The following is a 20,685-nucleotide window of genomic DNA, read 5'->3' on the forward strand; positions in this document are numbered from 1 at the left end:
AGTTTTTCATATATGGCCTTGTGTGTCACTAATGGTGCTGTGGGGGGGAGAATGCGAGAGACAGAGTAGTGACTGCAGACAGAGAGGCGTGGCTGTACTGGCACCAATATAACACAGTCTTACATTTAATTTCTTATCGGCTGCTGTAATAATAAAAAAGGCAGATGTCAATATGCCTCAAAGTGCTAAATATTGGCGCCGCTAAGCTACCTGGTGGATAATCAGTGTATCCCTTCTTTGAGGAAACATCACCGTGAGAACTCATTGACCTAACTGAACTCAGGGACTCGGGACCCTCTGAGAGTGAAACAAGAGGCCAAAGGACAGCAGTACCCAGGGTAGTCCCACTGTCTTCCCCTACAGAAAGGTCTCACTTGTTTCTAAGATACAGTCTTAAAGTGATACTCCGGGATGGAACAAGTTGGGTCCTATCACAAGGTTTAGGGCAGAAATTACCCCTACAGCAGTGTTTTTGTGCAGCAGAAGCCCAGAGCGCACCAAACACCCCCTCCCTGCTCCTCTGCAGGTTTCCTCTGCACTCAGATGGGGCCAATTTTACTTGAACAAAAACACACATAAACGGACTCCCACCGACAAAAATCTGATATCGGTCTGCGTTCACGCTTTATTTAGAGAATTTTCAGCGCGTTACTTTCACACAAAAACACCGCTCTTTACATTGTTATTGCATAATTCATCCTGGCAGACTACCTGCGTTTGCTTATATCTGGCACGCCACGCGCGGGGACTTATACACTAAGCAGCGAGCGCCCCGTAGCCAGCTGTGGCTCTGCAGCGGAGGTAGCACCGTTTTAGGCCACGATGAGAACCAGAGCCTTATTTAGCTGTGTTTTTGTGTGAAAGTTGAAAATTCTCTTAATAAAGCGTGAATGCAGACCGATATCAGATTTTTTCGGTAGGAGTCGTTTATTTGTGTTTTTGGTCAAGTAATTGGCCCCGTCTGTGTGCAGAGGAAACCGTCTGACAAGCAGGGAGGGGGTGTTTGGTGCAAGCGCTCTGGGCTTCTGCTGCACTAAAACACTGCTGTAGGGGTAATTTCTGCCCTAAACCTTCTGATAGGACCCAACTTGTTCCATCCCGGAGTATCACTTTAAAGGGAAAAGTTGTGTTGTTATGTCCAAAGGTCAAAGTGTGCTCTCTCACCTCCTTGGCCATGTCCGTGTATTTCTGCTTCTCTTTGGGCTCCAGCACTGCCCACCAGTCAGCCAGGATCTTGGTGGCGCCCCTGTTGTCCAAGCGGGGGTGCTCCTGCCGCACCAGAGAGCGGTGGCGTTTGCAGAAGAGGAGGAAGGCATTCATTGGCCGCCGTGCACGCTGTTCACTGGAATCCTCCTCCGCTTCCTCTGTTGTGCTTCCACACTGCACCTGCAGGCCCGGGTCCTGGCTGCACAGCTCCGGCTGCTGAGATCAGAGTGAAAACCAGGTGGTCTGTGATTCATTTATCCCCCTGTCAGTGTATGGACAGAGGAAATGATGTGACCTGTCACTCACCTTCTCCAGCTCCTCCTCATCCTCCTCTTCCTCCTCCTCAGAGAAATCCAGAGCTTTTTTGGAGAGGAGAGGGTGCCACTGCAGGCATTTACGTTTGGGACGCTTGCAAGTGACCTCACCAGCAACAGGAGGCTCCTTAGCCCGTCCTCCACCCTTCATGGTACTACCACACCTAAAAAACAATGAATCCATGTCTCCTGTTATCATGAACAGTCCTGAAATAATCCCAGCATGCATCAGGACTTGTGTGGTTTTGATGAGATAAGAGAAAATGTTGATGTAGATCTGATAAAATCTCCTGGAGATGTCGATGACCAGAACGTCTGTGTGAGATATTTCACCTCACCATGAGGCAGAAAATAAATGTGTGCTCACTTTCTGGTTTTAAAAGCGAAGGTGTGTGAAAAGCATTTTCTGTTTTGACTGTGAGATGATCGTGCACCTGTGCGACCATACTGAGGACATTTCATTGTAAACTGTTTACAAATTAAAGCATCCTCTTGCAATTCAAAGCACTGCAGACTATATAATCAGACCACTCACTGCTTACACACCAAAATATTCAGTTTATGTCTTGGAACTCTATGGATCGTGCTTCAAAATGTGGGGCTTATGTAACTGTAAAGTTTCTGTTGTCTTCCTCTGAGGGGCCTGACGCCATGTTTGGTGTAACAAAAGCAAAGTGACGCATGTGGTGACACGCTACATTAGCTGAACTCAGGCAGAGGAACCAAGCAGGTAAGAGCCTTTCATGATTTCACCTCCATTTAACTTTTATTTAGGTTTAAAACTCTCTTTTTTTAGAGTTCTACTGACACATTTTACAGCTTTTAAAAAATTTCTATTTTTTTAATCTTGCATCAGTTGTGTGATTTTATACTCTCCCTGTTCTACTTCGTCTATCCTGTGTAAAGTTTTTCAAAATAAAAGTTCTTATTACTATTCCTAAGGCCATATCTCCCGATACTTCATTCAACACAGATTGAAATATGTAACACATTATTTACATACTCTAAAGTACAGATATTGATAAAAAAAGATTGAAGGAGGAAAAAAAGTCTTTCAAATCTATCAACATGGCAGCTGCTTCAGGTTTTGGTGTCTTTAAACCTGTCTGTCTATATCAGGCTTGATTTCAAATCAGTGAAGGTGTAGAACTACCACACCCCCTAACCATTGGTTCATTTGCCCCCAGTTGCCCAACCCATGAAGCTGATTTAGACTTCACTGTCTAATTTTTCAACACGAATGTTACCATAAAGTGCAGAATAAGGAGGCTTCCTGACAACTTAAGCAGACCTAAATATTCATCTTTTTCATGAGTTAGTAGAAACTAGAGCCCGATTGATTAATCGGTCGGGCCGATTAATCAATCAAGTCGATTATGCCTGTCATTGATTAATCAACATCGTCCAAAATGTAGCCGGTAATAAAAGATTTTGCTTCGCGGAGATTCTGTCAATCCTGTTCCTGTGTGTCTGTGTGTTGGGCTGCACACTGCCCCCCCATCCACCATAATGTAATGTAAGACTATAGAACGGCGTTTTAACGTTGTGTAAGTTGCTCATTGTGTGTGAACAGTTTAATTTTTTTTCTACTTAATGTGTTTAAAGTTTGACTTCTTCATTTATTATTATGTTTACAGCTTGGTCTTATTTATCATTGGTTTACACAATAGTTCTTATGTTGACAGTTTTAAAATTTAAGTTCCTTGTTTTAATTTAATAGTGTTATGTCTCTGTCTTGAACCATATGGGTATTATGATAATTTGTGTTCATATACAGTATATATCCTGTGTATATCAATGAATTTATTATATATATATATCAGCCGATATATCAGATATTGGTCAATATATCAGATATTGGTCAATATATGTGGGATATGGGCTTTTTTTGCTCCCAGTATCGGTATCGGCCCCAAAAACCCCATATTGGTTGGGCTCTAGAAGAAACCATGTGTTTGTGGTGTAAATTTAGGGATGATAAGCTAAAATGCTATTTGACAGTCACTGCTGATTATTAACTGAGTACTGGAATAGTTCCCTGCCCCTCATGCAGTCAGAAAAGGGAGAGTTCCATTCAGCAACAGTGGAGAGTTACCATAGGGTAATTAGTTATGGATAGAGATCATCTTTGTATACATTTTTCAGTTTTATCTAAAAATTCTGCACTTAAACCTTATTTTTTCTTTATACTTGGACCTGAACTCTTGCACAAGTTTCTGTGTTTTTATGGAAGGTTTTTGTTTATCAATGGCAAAAACAAAATACCTTTCACATGCCCTACATCCAGTTATATCACTTTATTGCAGAGCCCCAGTCATTGCATGGTCAGAGATAGTATGTGATCACACTGTAGCTATGCTGTGCTAAGAATAATAACGTATGGCCACATGAGACTAATTTATGGCCACAAAGAAGGTATAAAAAAACAAATTCATAATTTTTAGGGGTGCACTGATATGAACACTTTGGCCGATGCCGATATTTGATATTAATATTGCTGTTACGGCCGATAACTGATATTTATCGATATCAGTATTGGTTAAAAAAAAAAACATTGGAGCAAAAACATTACATTACATTGTTAGAGAAAACAATATTTTTTGGGTCTTGAAAGCTCGTTCAAGAAGCTCTGAAAATGGCCAGCAGCTATTGAGTAAATATCGGCCCACTTTTACACATCGACCAATGCCGATATGTGAAGAACATTACCAACATCAGCTGATACCAATATTGATTACAGTATATATCGCACATCCCTAATAATATTAATATCATTCCTGGAGGGCTGGGTAAGCATATCGAACCCATTCTTTACAAAGCAACCTGGCTCTCAATATCCTGATTAAATGCCTCTCTGTAATAATGGTTCCTTGCAATGCCAGGCTTTTCTGAATGTCTCTGTAGCTCATTCCTTTTTTAAAATTAACATTCACTCACCCCAGTCCATTGTGTAGCTTTGGCCTCTCTCCTGCCTCTACTGCAGATCTTAGAGAAGGTGCATTTGATTTGCTTACACAGCTGTCCATGGAAGATATTAATGTTTATAAGAATTTTGTGCACATATTACACCAAGTCATGGCCATAAATTAGTATTTTGTGGCCATGACTAAGTATTTCATGAGCATGTCATACCTATATTGTGGCCACATTTTTTTTGGTTAATCATGTCATGTCAGGGGCTCTGTACAACCAGGGCTAGTGAAAAGAACGATTAGAATTTTTTAATTTTAACATTCAAAACCCATGATGCATCCTTGAGTGCAATGTGCATTGAAAAATGAATTGTTTGTGGCTTATTTCTGATTTTTTCTCATTCAATCTTATTTCATTAAATATGACAACATCAGATCATCAGTCGCTCGGCAGACCTGCTCTTCTTCACTAAGATAGAAAAGATAAGACTTTGCATTAACAACTGTAAATAACTAGGCCCACATGTGCTGAAGTGTTTTTCAATGGCACAGCAGGAACTGACACTGGGACACTTTCCTGAGATCTGTGTTATTGTAAATAGAGTGGCAAGATGTTAACCAGACCATGTAACTTGAGCCCGACCAATTAATCGGGCCGATTATGCCCATCACCGATTAATCAACATTGGCCAAAATGTAGCCGATTATACATATTTTTGCTCCACGGAGATTCTGTTACTCCTGCTCCTGTGTGTCTGTGTGTTGGGCTGCACACTGCCTGAGTGTCCGCCCCCTCCGTCCACCATTATTTAATGTAAGACTATAATTCGGCGTTTTAACGTTGTTTAAGTTGCTCATTGTGTGTTTACATTTTTATTTTTTTTTATACTTACTGTGTTTTAAGTTTGACTTATTTATTTAAGGTGTTTACAGCTTGACTTCTTTATTTATTATTGTGTACAGCTTGTTCTTATTGATCATTGGTTTACACTACAGTTCTTATGTTGACAGTTTTAAAATTTAAGTTCCTTGTTTTAATTTAATATTATTCTGTATCTGTCTTGAATCATATGGGTATTATAATGATTTCTGATTATATACAGTATATATCCTGTGTATATCAATGAATTTATTACATATATCAGCTGATATATCGGATATAGGTTGATATATTGGGTAGCGGCCGATATATTGGATATCGGCTTTTTTTGCCCCACAGTATCGGTATCGGCATCTGCCCCAAAAATCCCATATCGGTTGGGCTCTACATGTAACACATCAACATCCATTGATCAGTTTTTGGGGCCTGTCTACCTGTCTGGAGCAGAGACCAGCAGACCAGAGACTCCGGTTTTCTGTGAGGTGAATCAACTGTTTTTGAGAATAAAGTAGAAGAAGATTGTACCCTCAAAACCAACCTGTGTACAATTACAGCCAGGTTATAGTTCATGTTGTTCAAGAAGAGAGGAAAACAGACTGTTCCGAGACTTTATCCACTGACCGCTGAGATAGACAGTGAACTGAAATTAGATTTGTGAAGATTTCATTGATTTAGTCTTGGTAGTACATTTGTCCTGTGATGAAGGCCAGATTATCATCAGGGAGGTCTGATTTACTGTTTACTGACAGGATTACAGAAAATCTGCTCCCTAACTTAGCTGAAATGGTTTTTTTGGGGCCATGTGTTGAAAACAGCTGACTCTAACCCCCATGCTATTGATGCATTTGTTTCAGGTTATTCTGCTTTTAACACACCAATGTTAAAGAAATATTCAAGATTTTTCTTTCAAACTTGACCCCTATCCAACCAAGTCTAAGATGCTCAAGCTGCAATGGCAGTGATGTCACCACAATGTAAGAATTTAGTTAAAATGATTGAAAAACTTCATGAATATTGTTTATAAAGTCACAGACCTCTTCCTTTAACGTCTGACATTTTACACACAGCCCACTCTTAGCTTGTCTCTGCAGTGGAACGGCGCTGGAGGAACATCCCCACACAACAGGTCAGAGCAGCACATCATCTTTTATTATTAGCTTCCAGATCCAGGAGATATTTCTTTGAGCTAATATGTATTCATTCTGCAGTGTTTGTTTGTTAATGTCTTTATGTCAAACCTCCTTGTTCCATCCTTAACTCTTTTAACTGACTTTAACACTGCATGGTTGACTTGTTTTTAGCCATTTTGCTGTTTAAAAAAAGCCATTAAAAACTCTGATTCTTTGGGCTACATATCCACATTAAGCTTACCAATTATACCCACTGAGAGGCGCTGCTGAAGGGAAATATTGATTTCTAAAATCTGTTGAAAAAAAATGGAAGTGGCCCAGTTCTTATTTCTAAAGCTGAGGAAAGAAAAATATCTTTTACAGATTTCATTTCTACACACCCTAACAATCATGTTTTAGTTGATTGGTATTAGCTAAACAATTAGAAGTTTATCTCTGAGTCCTCAGAAAACATGGTCAACCGCTCGGTTGAGTTGCCCAGTTTAAGGTGTTAGTGTATGGCTGAGCTCAAGCTGCTGATCTCTAACTTTGTACCCACTTAAAAACCGTTGCTAGACATTGAATTTGTAAGCTACACAGACATAATTATATTAAAGTGTTTTCTACTTGTGAGCACATTACATATATGAATCCTTATATGTGTACACCTGTAGGCTGTGGCTTTTAAATCATTTGGGATAGAGCTGTCAGGAGCCACCAATGCAGAACTGCATAAGTGGAGATTAGCCCATTGATTTTATTGGTGAGTTCTGCTAATGAATAAATGGACAGAACTCAGAACATTGACTTGCATATGATGCCAAAATTACCTTGCACTGGTAGCTCAATGTTGATTTGCATATCTGCTTCCTTACAGGGTAGTCGGACAAAAAAAAAAACGGAATTGTTGCTGAATGAAAAAGCAGCAACACAATTTTGCTAATAATTTTTTTTTTGCAAATTTATTTTATGGAGCACATGTTAAAGGGTTAAAGACTGTTGAAATCAAAGCTCACCTGTCCCTCAGGTGTCTCTTGATCCCAGGTGATCAGTGGTCAGTTTTCTGCAGTGTTACATTCTGTGTAAACATCAGCAAACTCTGCTTCTGACCAAGGAACATGTTCTCCAATAGGGGGCGATATTGGCAAAATATGACAGGATGGTTTTATGGCAGGATCAGGATCTGGATTAGATCAGGACTGATTTTCATATACAGACTGTTGTGACCTGAAAACAACATCTTAAGCTCCAAATATTTCTGATCCTGCATTTCGAGCTATTTAATTAGAACATTTTTTGTCTTTTTTGCTCCATTTCATAACTTTAATCTTGTCTTATATCCTTTGAATGTTTTTTTTTTAAACTCACATTTTCACATCCTGATAAAGCCATTGATTTAAAGACGTCAGCTGTAAGATTTGTTGAGTTTCTGCAGAATGTACAGAGCTTTAACTTTAGACAGGGAGCCTATGCACAGTCCAGATGAAGTTCAGTGAGACCTTACTGGATTTAATTTAGTTTGGTTTGTGCACTCAACAAAAAATGTAAATGTGCGCATCATTTAGAACATGAATCATTTCAGTGACGTGATTAATACAGTGTAAGATGAAAGCTGGAGGCTGTATAAAAATGCACCTCGGTCCCTGGCTCTGTTTATCAGTGTTGTGAGCCCTCTGGCCCTCAGTATTAGTCAGTATGGCTAAATGTGTGAAGTAAAGAGTGGAGGCTTCTTTTAAGTGGCACTATGCTTGAGTTTAGGTCGCCCTCACTACAGAAAAGGAAGATTGTATTAAGCGTGCAGCCTGTCAAAGCCATGCTGTATTTTCATCATTAGCTGTAGAGCTAAATTAAGTTTTTTCAGTTAAAGAAATGTGCATTTTTAATTGAGCTTCTCTGCGTTTCCTCCACATGCCTGCACTCGCTCTGGATGTCTATGGCACAGATGGAATTACCCATCAATAACTGGTTTAATGGCTACATAAAGGAGATGCCAGTGTTTGTTTTTATGAATGTCAAGTGGAAAACAGCCATACTTACTGAGGAACAAGCTATGGAAATGCTGTATGAGTGATGAAGATGAATCTGCCACAGCCTTTGTCATGCAATGACGATGACCTATAAAATACAAGACACCGCTCTCAGTCATGCGTTACACTGTCATCGCTGCAACAATGTCCAACAACACGAGCAGGGCTGCAGGAGAAATGTGTGCAAAGCAACTTTAACACAGCATTAAAGGGTGACAGTGCATATCACAAGACCTCCACACCTCATCGTCGGAGCACGGTGGGACATTTTGTCTGATGTGATTACCGATCACTTCAATCATGCAGGCGATCCGCCCTTGTGGCCAAAACCAAAACATGTAGGCCGAAACCCTGCGACCGGTGGATGCACTCAGACACAGTATTCAGCTTTAAATGAAGCGGGGACAGGGTCCCAGTTTGCACAGTTTGCACTGAGCTCAGGTCTGACAGGGCTCACAGGTAAACTGCTGATGCCTGATCGGGCTGAAGTCGAGTCTGCTGCTCCTCAGATTTATCAGCTGTACGAACAAACAATCCGTCCCCCCTGCGTTTACCTCCACCAACATTAAACTCACATTTTCATCTCCGTGCAAAATGTCGATGTGAGCTCTGACAAGACAGACAAGCCGAGTGAGAGTCCATCTTGCTTCGGTTTGGAGGAGAACAGCCGAGTACAGTACAGTATGGGGATATCTCAGTGCTGTCAAACTCTGCGATCACAACGTCGTGGAAATGTCTCCCACTCCGAAGGAAAACATCCACAGTGGTTACTGAAAGTGGGGATTTTATATCCAGGCACATGCATGAGTGGACAGTGTGTTTCTGGGCAGTAGCTCCATTTTCTGGCTCTGTTACTGAGAATAAAAGTAGCTAGTTAGCCTGTTAGCTGCTCAGCCTGCTAACTGGACGTGTCATGGTTTTAACATACGAGCTCCATGAACAGCTGCTGGGGAAAGTCTGACATTAAACAGGTTAAAACACACCGTGTGTGTCCGTGTGTGTGTGCATGTGTGAGGTTTCATACAGCAGCTCTGTGAGGGAGCATTAGATGCGGATAAGTCAGACCTCCTCACTCACTCAGTCACTCACTCGCAAACACTTTGGCCATTTATTTCACGCAGATCTGTAACAGGACTGAGGAGATATTTCACAGCTGAGTAACAGAGCCCACACCGACGGCTTACCCACGGAATGAGAGAGGAAGAGCAGGCATCGGGCGGACATCATGTCCACAGCAGCAGCAGCAGCAGCAGCGATAATAACTATTTTTCACTGACTGACTGGGAGAGAGGTGGAGAAAACAGCGAGCGGACATTGACGGAGGAGCCACAGCAGCACCTTTCCCCTGTCAGGATGAAGCTTTCAAATATCAGCACATACCTCCAGTATCCTGCTCAGGTGCCGAGGGGGCCCTCTCATCATCGGTGTCGTCCACCTTTTTAACTTATTGACACATCATAACAGTTCAGCACTGCCTGTACTGAACACGGCTCAGTCAATTTTGGCAAGGTACTACACACCAAGACCGGAAGCTGAGGCATCGCTCACCAAAACAAAGCGCCCGATGTAGCTCTAATATTTCACCTTTAAGAAAAAGCCTTTTCCTTGAGAGGGACTTTGGGGACAGTAAATGACGGCCAGCAAAACAAACCGTTTTCTACATGAGCAAACTTTCAAGTACATGAAAACAATAAATCGTGTTTTCTTTGAATGTCTACAAGTTTGAGTCCATTCTTAACACCTGGAAAGTATTTCCAAAATATAAAAAAATAACATCAAAACAGTGGTGCCTTGATAAAGAGTTTAAATCCCTCTGTGACAGGGCTCATAACTCATATTGTATGTCAAATCAACCATCCCTATTGTAATAGATTGAGATGCCATGAATCTATTCCGGACCCCCCAAAACACCACATTTTTTACTAAATGTTTTTAAATAAGACAAAATGTTCTTATAAATAACAAATACTGTATAAAAACACTTTAACAGAATGCATTGCAATTAGAGCTGAAACGATTCCTCGAATGATTCGAGGTACTCGATTACAAAAAATACTCGAGTAATTTTCTCCGCCTCGAGGAATCGTTTAATTTGAAAAAAGTTCAAAGAGTGGTATTTTAAATAGAGCTGAGGCCATATTAAGAGAGTTTTCAGACCTAAGCTACCTCTTATACAAAATAGCAGCTAGCAAAAAATCTAGCTTCTTTTCTGGAGTTTGGAGACTAATGGGTCATTCTATAAAACGGGTGCCATTTGGGTCCGCAACATTTGATGAGATGTACAAGGCACAAAAAATGTGTCACAGTGTGTTAACAAATTTTGGAGCTACCAAAGCAAGTGCTCTTATTGACATGCTGTATCAGAAAGTTCTATTTCTTACAGAGAAAAATAACTAACTAAAAATAAATAACTTTTTATAAACAAAAATGTATTTTTATCCGATTACTCGATTAATCGATGGGATTTTTAGTAGAATACTCGAATACTAAAATATTCAATAGCTGTAGCCCTAATTGCAATAAATTGGATTTACTGAGTGTAATATTCAGCATTTACCTTGGAGATCAGATGACTTGAAGCTGCTGATTTGCTCTTTGCCCTTTTGCCTTGCTTTCCTCACTTTCATCCACAGGTGTTTTCATTAAAAAAACTGCAACTATTTCTGTTTCTTTTGACTGAAGTCTGAAGGTTTTGAGAAGTAACAGTAAGCACAAATGACAGCATGACATTGATGCTTCCACTGAGAGCTAACCGCTTTAAGTGAACAAGTGAGACATGGGATGCTGGGTGGATGTTGCAGCGTTCACTGTGGCCTCCCTGCATCAACTAGCTCGGGGGTATCTGAAGCTGGCTCGTAACCTGAATATTAGCTCTTAACTCAAAGTGAATAAGCCGAGAGACGGCTCATAATTCAAAAAACTCATTAGTTGGGACACTCTTAAGTCAAGTCAGCTTATTCACTTTGATTCTATCATCTGGTATTCACCTAGTATTACTGCTTTGTTTCAGCTGTTGCACAAAGAATTATGGGACATATTTGGCCATGAAAGATGCTCCGGTTGTACACTCCACCAGCTGGAAGAAGAAGAGCCCTTAGAGGCTGAAGCCCCTGAGCTGAGACAAATTTAAAGCCTGTCATTATGGGTCTGTATTGAAAATGCTGAACTGAACCCAGCTTTGTTTAGGTTTGGGTGAGGTAAAGAGGCGGGCTTTCAGCCTCTTTGCAGGCAACTACAGAGTGGCCATACTTTTGTAAATTTGTAACTTAATTACTTCAAAAATAGCTAGCAATCAAATATTTTCAAGCTGTGCAGTGTGTGCTGATAGAGAAATGATCAGTGTTGCCACCTAACCAACTGTGTTGATGTATTTACTGAGTTTTCAGACCTTTCTAGCGACCCTTTTCTAAGTGCCTAGATATAAATCTAGTGACTTTTCTGGTGCTGAAGACTTTTGGATACTCTGGTTTCAACTGGTGTCTGGGTGAGCAACAACGAGTAATGGGTGCTGCTGTGGGCCCCCTCCCCCTCCCTGAAGCACTCATAAGCAGCCCAATCCTCACTCGACAGTCCCTCCCAGCTGCAACCAGGAAATGCTCTTCCCCTATTGCCTAGATGCAGATTGCAAATGAATTTCATTTTGCATGTTCAACGTCGCTGCTGGCTGTCCCCTATTTCTAAACATATTTATTGTGTTTTTTCTCAGATTTTGTCTCCCCAATGGCGTGACCCCCCTCTCTTACTGCACACCTTAAAAGTACACACACACTGTCAATTATTCAAACGAGGTTATAACACTATTAAGCAACTTTTAGGAAAGCCTGCAACTAAATAAAAACAGTCAGAGCTTGTTTTGTACGAGGTTTTTGGTGTTTCTGCATCCAGCCTCTAGTGGGCACTCAGAGAACTGCAACTCTTATCACTTAAAGGTGCAGTGTGTAGAAGTTTGCAGCAATTTCGCTGAACAAAAATGATGGAAATAAGATAGAATATTTAGATATGTATGTGAAGTATTGTAAAATAAGTAAAAAATTACTTAGTCAGAAAAATGCTTTTTATATTCCCACTACTACAGCTCTGTTTATGGGGCAGACATAACAAACGGCCATCTTTGACTACTGCAGATTGGGGGGACAGAAAGAGTAAAATGCAGTTTTCAATATGCCCCTGGCTGCTGGTCCTGAATCCAACCAAAAGTCAGGCAGAGGAGAAAAGAAGGGGCAGTTGTTGTTTTCTACATTGGAAGAAAAAATCAGCAGTCAATGTTGTTGTTGTTGAAGAAGAAGAAGAAGAAGAAGAAGAAGAAGAAGAAGAAGAAAAAAAAAAAAGAAGAAGAAGAAGAAGAAAGTGAAGAAGAGAGTATATTTTTTGTTGTTTTGCATGAAAGAACTGGTATTGAGAGTACTTTATGATGGAAAATAATAAACATGCATCACATGAGTGTAAATCATCAGATTTTAGTCCAAAAAGGTCGGGAAGAAATGAAGAGAAACCAGGATAGACAATGACTAAAAGGAGAGTAAACATGGGTGTAGAGTTTCCAAGCTGGGAGTCATCAATGAAAATGTTGGGTCTGAAGGACGATGCTGCAGGTGCAGCGTCATTACTTATTGTTTTATGGTACAGTCTAACAAACGTCAGCATTTCTATGACTGAAAGTTTTCTTGTCTCTGTGACAGTCAGCGTTGAGGGCTAGCTCTGTCAAACAGAACATGAGCTATCAGAGGGTTATGTGGCTGTAATGAAGCTTTCTGCTTTTTGTTTCTCCGGCTGTGAGACGTGTCCCTCAGCATCAACACACATCAACATGATGATCAGAATAAATGACTCCAACCTTAGGATCCCCTTTGATCTGCAAAGGCTGAGAGCAAGGTTATAATAGTTTTGGATTTGTCATTATAGTTTAGTTTTACTTAATTTGACATTTTATTTTCCATTACAGTTTAGTTTTAATTAGTTTTAGAGCAGGCATTCTAGTTTTTATTTAGTTTTGATTTTTGCAACAAAGCTTAGTTTTAGTTTTTTCATACCTTATTAACCAGGTGCAGGATTCAAAAAGGTCAGAGGAAATATTTTGTCATACTGTTTATTTTCAAGTCCAACATAGCGCCCACTGTTCAGTCAATGCTGATATCGAAATGTTGGCTGCTGCCTTCAACACATGAAAATAATAAAAACTAAGTATAAAAAATACAAGCATCAATTATATAAAATAATGTTGACATGAATTACATAAAAATAATATTAACATAAATAATAAAAAAACAATAAAATAAGAGCTTCAATAAATAAAAACTTGGACTCTGTAATAATAAAGGCAGTCTCAAATACAATAAAAACTTGGACTCTATAACAATTAAACTATTACAGATGCTCTAATTCATCGCTCCACCACGTTTTGTCACAGCACGGCGCACAGCCAGTCAGTGCAGTAAACAAGCTCGTCCCTATAAGCCGCTATGATGGTGCTGTCCAGCACTGACAACTGCCTAAAACTGTCTAAAATTGGTTGGGAAAATGTGTCGGATTAATTTAAATCCTAAAGGCTGTTAATATTGTCAGAAACTATAACTAAGGGAATTTTGTCTATCATTTTAGTTAGTTTCAGTTAGTTTTGTAAACACAAGATACAGTTTAAGTTTACTTATCGTTTTTGTTTTCTTTTCTAGTTTTTATTAGTTTGAGTTAACTGCAATGTATTTTAAATTTTAGTTTCCGTTTCTAGTTTCGTTAGAGTTAACTATTACAACCTTGGCTGAGAGTCTCTTAGTGATGAGGTGGTTTAGAAACAGATGGACTCAGTTTAAAATCTGAACCCTCCACTTCACTAAAATTCTGATTCTGCTTTCTACAAACTGCACCTTTAAGCTTTGCTTTGCATTTTAGGTCGGGGTAGTCAATCTAAACAATAACAAACAGAAGACTTGTGTCACATCTGATGCTTGTTTGTGTGAATCTTCAAAGATGTAAAAGTGAGACCATCACTACAAACAGCTCTGATGTCTTCTTATTATCATATTTACATTATAAGCTAAGAGAGAATTTAAAACACTAGTCAGATGCCACCTGCTTTACATTGATTAATGTGATTTAGCATTTTCTCCATTAAACTGTAAGAAAGGGGATTCTTACAAACTATCGCTAAACTATTAAAAACTGTTGTGGGATCTTTCCGTGATCACAGGGCCCCCTCAGTTATGGAGAAGATGTTTATCCGTGACCTTGTGTAAAAGTAAAAAGTATTATAGAACATTTTGTGTAGACGGTAAAGTTGTTCCAGTTCTTCTATTTTTACCCATTCTAACCGGAAGTGGTGGCTGGTATTGTCTCTAACTTGACAGTGGTACAGAAACGCAGCACTTCACCAGATGATGAATGTTACCGTCAACGAAGGCGACATATTAAAGCAGCTCAAAGCACACAAATAACACCACGACGCGCTGCTTCTGACAGAAAGACTAACTTGTTCAGTCACATTATAGATTAAAAACCACTTTCGTTTTCATGGAGGTGGGAGAAAATTCTCCTCTCAGTTTATTCCTCCCCTCCCCTCCCCCGGTCTGCAAAGTGCTCAGAGCCGGAGTGGCCTGTACGTGATAACTACATCCCTGACTAAACTTTGTGTCACAGCTCTGTCCAGGTGACAAAGCTGATCAAAAAGGTGAGGGCCACATCACAGGAACACGATAAGAAGTCCACAAACGCCGTTTGTCATCTCAGAGTGCGGTGATCACTTCAGTAAGCTTCCTGGGTGTTTGTGCGCGTGATAACTGACAGAAAAGGTTAGAAAAACGCGTGACGTCAGGTGTGTAGCAGCCTACATACCTGTCAGGTACAGCGTCGTTCACCTGTCTCTCACCTCTTCAGTCTTCTTAAAAAGCTTCAGCCGTTAAATTATCAACAGTTTAGCACTGTTCGGTACACACAGAAAACATCCGCCCCGGCATGTAATGCTGCACGTGAGTGGACCCGGTCTATGATTGACAGGTCAACTCCACCAACCAGGAGCGAGTTTATATCCCTGTGTGTTTAGATTACTGTAACGTCCCCAATTTTTAGTGCAGGACACATGCGGCGAGTTTCAGTCAAATAACGTTTGATTTTAGTTAGATAGAGCGTGTTTGGTGTAAAGTCAGACTCGATAACTCCACCAGGCAGCAGTATGTCACAGAATGTGTTAAATCTCTCAAAGAATGCGACATGAGCCTGATAATCTGCTGAACTATCCTGACTACCTTCAGGTGGAGGGGTCCTGTCTGTTTACAGCTGCTGCTACTCAAAAGCCTCCTGTTTTTGTTAATTTGGATTCCCATTACCGGCAAATAATCCTCATCACACACAAACAAGAATAAACGGTTACATCTTATGTATGACTGTCAACTGATCAAAGCTACATAAAGTGAGTAAATTTCCACATTAGAAGTCCAGAGAAGAGTACTGATCAAAGCTGATGTGATGTACCAACGTTTTGTGCAGGTGAGGTGTTGTAATTTTTTCCAGGTGTGTTTTGGCTGCTTGCTTATTTGTTAATGGTATTTGTTGAACAGACAGGTGACCAACCTGAGAATATTCTGCTTGGCCTCATCACTGTATGTCTTTCAAGACAGAATCTCCTCCCAGGGACATTATCTTTTAAAATATGCTTGAAAGATGTCCAATGTTAAATACAGCAAACATTTACAGTGTTTAATCAATCAAAGTAATATTATAGCAGATGATAAGGATGCTTTGCTAAAGGGGGCTATGAAAGCAGGACACTGAGGTAAAATCTGAAGGATTAATGAAAATTATTAATGTTATTGAAAGTATTATAATTTTCATTAAAGGTAAATGTCTCTGTTCCTTCATTTATTCATTTATAAAGAGACAATTTACAGTATTATCATTGTTGTCATTTGATATGCTGTACCAGAGTTCGCTTGAAGTTAATGTACTTCTACAGGTCACGTTAAAAACACACACAGTATCTGCTCTGATGTCAGCCCATTTTTGCAGAGCATCTTTGTTACTGTGTGATCTGTAAATATATTGCCTTTTTCTATGTACATTATTTGTATGATATACATATATTTATCAATTCTTGTTATCATCATTGTTATTATTAAAGTGGCTAAAGTATTTTAAGAAGTAGGACATTCTATGATGCATTCCACTGGCCGTTAGCGTACCCTTGCTTCATCACACTTAGGGATGGGTACTGAATTAGGTACTTTATGGTACCAACCAAATTTCATCTGATGTACCTTGTACTGATTCACTTAAAATCAAAAGGTACCATGTTTAGGTACCTAAACACATCCTTGTGACTGTGAGAGAGTGAAAGAACAGGACATGGACACAACATTGCGAGGCTATACATTGAAGAGTAAACATGTCAAATTGAAAAACTTTGGGATTTTATTGTTAAACAAATTTAGTATTTATTACCACTTAAACACACACAAATTTACTGAAAATTGGTGCTGTTGAGTACCAACACGATTGCCAAGTACCAGGTATCTGTACCATATTGTTTCAAATGTGAAAAGTACCCTCCCTAATCACACTGTGTGTGTTATATATTTTGTTTCATTCATCGTTTGTACTGTGAGGCATCAGAGGATAAAACTGACACCTTTCTACCTACCTAACACAACCTGCCAGGACCACTGCCCTCATGGCCTTCATGTTTTCTTGAATTGGCAAATTTTTTCAAGCCTATTTTCTATCATAGTACAAAATCAGAGTACATGTTATGTTCACTCTTTCTGTAATAAATGTGACTGAGTCAGTTTTTAACCTGATTGGTTGGTGAGATCAGGAAAGTGCCTAACAATGGTCAAAAGGTGAAAAAAAAGGTGTGAGTCAATGAGTAACTAGCACTTGCTGAGGCTTGAGCAGGTAGTTTACCTCTTTAGACGGCATTATCTTTAAACTTTAACAAATGTTTTGATGAAGGATGAATAGAAACCAGATGTCATATTGAACCTGTTGAAGATTTTGGCTAGCTTACCGACTGCTACAGGCACAGTACAGTACATTACAGCTAGCTGATGGGAATCAAACACTTAATCCAGTCTGGTAAAACAAACCAACAGCTACATAACTGAAGAGCTGCTGTGTGTCTCTCTACACCATAAATAAACCATGTATATGAATTTAAAGTTTTATTTACTAACCAGAGCCAAGAGCAGAGGGGGGTATTGTATATCTGTAGTCAGTACCTCAGTAACTTTAACATTATTCACCTTATACAAATGGTGTTAGTTATTTTAAGGGATACCAAAAATGTTGGGGTATTAGTTAAAATGTCAGAAAACTATATATCACGCTTTTAGAGCCTGCTCTGTTTTTTAATCCCTGAATGATGTGACTCATTGTGTAAATCAGCAGTGCCCAAACTTTTCAGGCCGCGCACCCCCTTTTACCTCCAGACTTAGCTGACGCACCCCCAATGCCCAAACATAAAAAAAGAAAAGGCGTAGTCTTTATAGCCATACATACGGTATCAAGTTTAATAAAATAGGCTACTGTTAGCACAGAACAGATTGTACAATAAGGGGCCAAATGGGGAGAATAACAGTAAGTAACAATATGATAATGACAATAATAGTATTTGAAAATCAAGTATGGTTGCTGAGCAATGAATAGCAGTCATTACCACAGAACAAAAATTCAACATTTAAATATTTGAACTGTTAACCCCCATTAAAAAGTGTTTAAATTATTTCTGTATTTATTTATTGATACAATATCAATAAATAATGGTGCCCAGCTGCCATTATACTTATGTCGTGCACATCCTAGCAGCAGCTTGTGCACCACACTTTGGAAATCCCTGATTCAAATCAATAATCATTGGGTGCATGAAATTCATTAAAACACGCTTGTCTATTTAGTGTGAATGACATTATGTTGATTTTAAGTCATTAAATCTAAGGCTGCCGTGGTATTATCTCCTATCAGGTGATTTAACCAGGTAGTAGATGTTATCTGTGGGCTGTGTTAGTGGGATTAATCATTGAGTCTTTCTAGTCTATAGACAAAAATCTGTTCTTTTTATGTTAAGTTTGAGCAAGAATAGTAAAGACAGATAGTAGACAGCATTTATGACTTAACCCACGCCAGTCCTTTGTTGCTGGGATGTTCTTTGACTACAATACAAGTCTTTCTGGCACTCCAAGGTCTCAAACCAAGTCTGGAGACTCAAATCAAGTTACTGCCCTGTTTATTCAGAACAACGTGCATGAACTGCAACGTTACCTCCTAACGTAAAGTAGTTACCAGTAATCAAGTGCTTCACTGGGAAGTCCAAACACCACCTGCTGCCTTACCATCAAAACACACACACCTGCACCTCAGCAGGCCCAGCTCAAGAAAGTGAAGAATGTCCTCCTCCAGTGGCATGAGGTGCTGTTTGTCCACTCTGTAGCTGATATTTGTCAGACGGCTGATTCACAGGAGCAGGTGCTAGAAGAATTAGCATTAGGTCCCGAGAAGTTCCAGTGTGTTAGATATTGACCCCTGTATTGGCCGTTGCCACCTCTGAAAACTCATTGGCCACCCCTTTGGCCACCCTAGAACTGATAGGTAGTTGGCCAAGTTAGTCAACACACGAAACAAGAGAAACGCTGTCAATCAATGATGATGGCTGACTGACGGATCTAGAGTCAGTTTTACACTTTTAACAACCCCAATATGGTCGGACTGAGGCTGCAGAGAGCTGATTTCTGATCAGCTGAGGTTCCAGTGACCATGCAGGTCTGGGGTCAGCAGAGCCACGAGATGAGCACACTGCATCTCCATGTCACCTGTAGCTTTGACGAAACAGGACAGAGACAACATTCATTGTAAGTAGATAAAACAGATTCAGACAATTGAGAGGTATGGTAATTTAATGTTTAATTATGTCGCAATTTCCTCTGGATGTGTAGGAAAACTTTGTTTAGCTAACTTTAAAGAACTAGCAGCAGCTAAAAGACGAGATACTGCACTAAGTTAGCTAGAAGCAGCCTGTAAACTAAGTTAGTATAAACGTCAGTTGTGTTGTTAATAGGATGAATTGTATATGAAATGGTTCTAGACTGAAGACCGGGGTTATTTCGCTGATGTGTGTGTTCAATATCTAAAGCTGATGTTTTATTTTTCACTAACCAGTGTATGAAATATGACAGTCATGTAGTAAACAGCAAACGAGCTTATTTACAGTGCTGGGGGGGGACAACCGGGACACCCTGCAGTTTGAAACATTGCATTCAAATTCAATCTTAGGTCTTCATTTGCAATTATTTTTATTACGGTCACAACCAAAATACTAACTAATCTTAAAGAGAAACGTTAAAACTGTAAATTGATTGGTTTAACATTCTATACATATTCAAGTTTGTCTCAGCACTTTTTTCCAGAACTGTATTTGCTGTGTTTTAAATGCTGTTTAGAGACTTATTTTTCTCTTGGAGATTAAGGACTTGCGTTCTGAACTTTTTAAAATGAAGTCAAAGTTGTTATTTAAGGGTCCCGGAGCCCCATGAACACCTTTAATTTGTACACTGACTTAGGGCGTATTCAGACCTGGACTGTTTGGTCCACTTTAAATGGACCAGGGTTCGTTTTCCACGCTGGTGCAGACTTTTCATGCAGGTGTGAATAGACACAAATGAACCCTGGTGCGGACCAAACAACCGGACCGAGACCCACTTTTTGAGGTGGTCTTGGTCCGCTTCCAAATAACTCTGGTGCGGTTCGTGGTTCTCCGGTGCAGGTCTGAATACAAACCAAGGTCCATCTGAACTAACTACAGGATACATGTGCCTTTTGGGCCTATAAAGCCACCGTAACCTAACCGTCTTTGGTTCATACCTGATCCTCTGTCTTCTGTTTAGCCACGCTGTTGCTAGCATGTTGTGGGCCAGGACACGCAGAGCATAGCGTCTCCTTGCTGCGTGCATTTCATCGCTGTTCCAAAATTGTTAACGGTGTTGTTAAGCTGCTTTGAAGGAGCTACTCTTGAAACTGAAAATTATTTTGCAGCTCTAATAAGAGCACAAACACACGTTTACCTCCATTTCTGGGTCTGTACTCTGTGTGCCGCCTTTATCAGTGCTGTCCAATGAGAGCACTGATCGTCTGGATGTGTTTACAGAATATGGTCCACTTGCAAAAAGTACAATCTAAATACGAACTGCACCAAACGAAAAAAAAATAAAATCCACTAAACAAGTGGACCAAAGGACTATTCTGGTCTGAATACAGCCTTAA

General features: G+C 39.8%; 1 protein-coding gene across 7 annotated transcripts in view; it reads right to left on the bottom strand.

The window, feature by feature from the left end:
* Positions 1–15,384, bottom strand: part of bbx (BBX high mobility group box domain containing) — a 36,298-nt gene extending 20,914 nt beyond the window's left edge. Inside the window, exons 1-4 of one of the 7 annotated variants that reach the window (XM_074671920.1) lie at positions 15,274–15,307; positions 8,459–8,536; positions 1,513–1,684; positions 1,165–1,422 (exon numbers count right to left, since the gene is read on the bottom strand). In XM_074671920.1, coding sequence (XP_074528021.1) covers positions 1,165–1,422; positions 1,513–1,671 — 417 coding nt within the window. In that variant the 5' untranslated portion in view covers positions 1,672–1,684; positions 8,459–8,536; positions 15,274–15,307. Of the gene's footprint in view, positions 1–1,164; positions 1,423–1,512; positions 1,685–8,458; positions 8,537–9,828; positions 9,969–15,273 lie in introns of those variants that run through there. The other 6 variants (XM_074671922.1, XM_074671923.1, XM_074671924.1 and 3 more) reach the window with 6 other exon arrangements.
* Positions 15,385–20,685: the final 5,301 nt, after the last annotated feature.

This window comes from Halichoeres trimaculatus, unplaced genomic scaffold (genome assembly GCF_033239565.1).
Source record: "Halichoeres trimaculatus isolate MK-OKI-2021-1 unplaced genomic scaffold, fHalTri1.1 fHalTri1_scaffold_6, whole genome shotgun sequence".
NCBI lineage: Eukaryota > Metazoa > Chordata > Actinopteri > Labriformes > Labridae > Halichoeres > Halichoeres trimaculatus.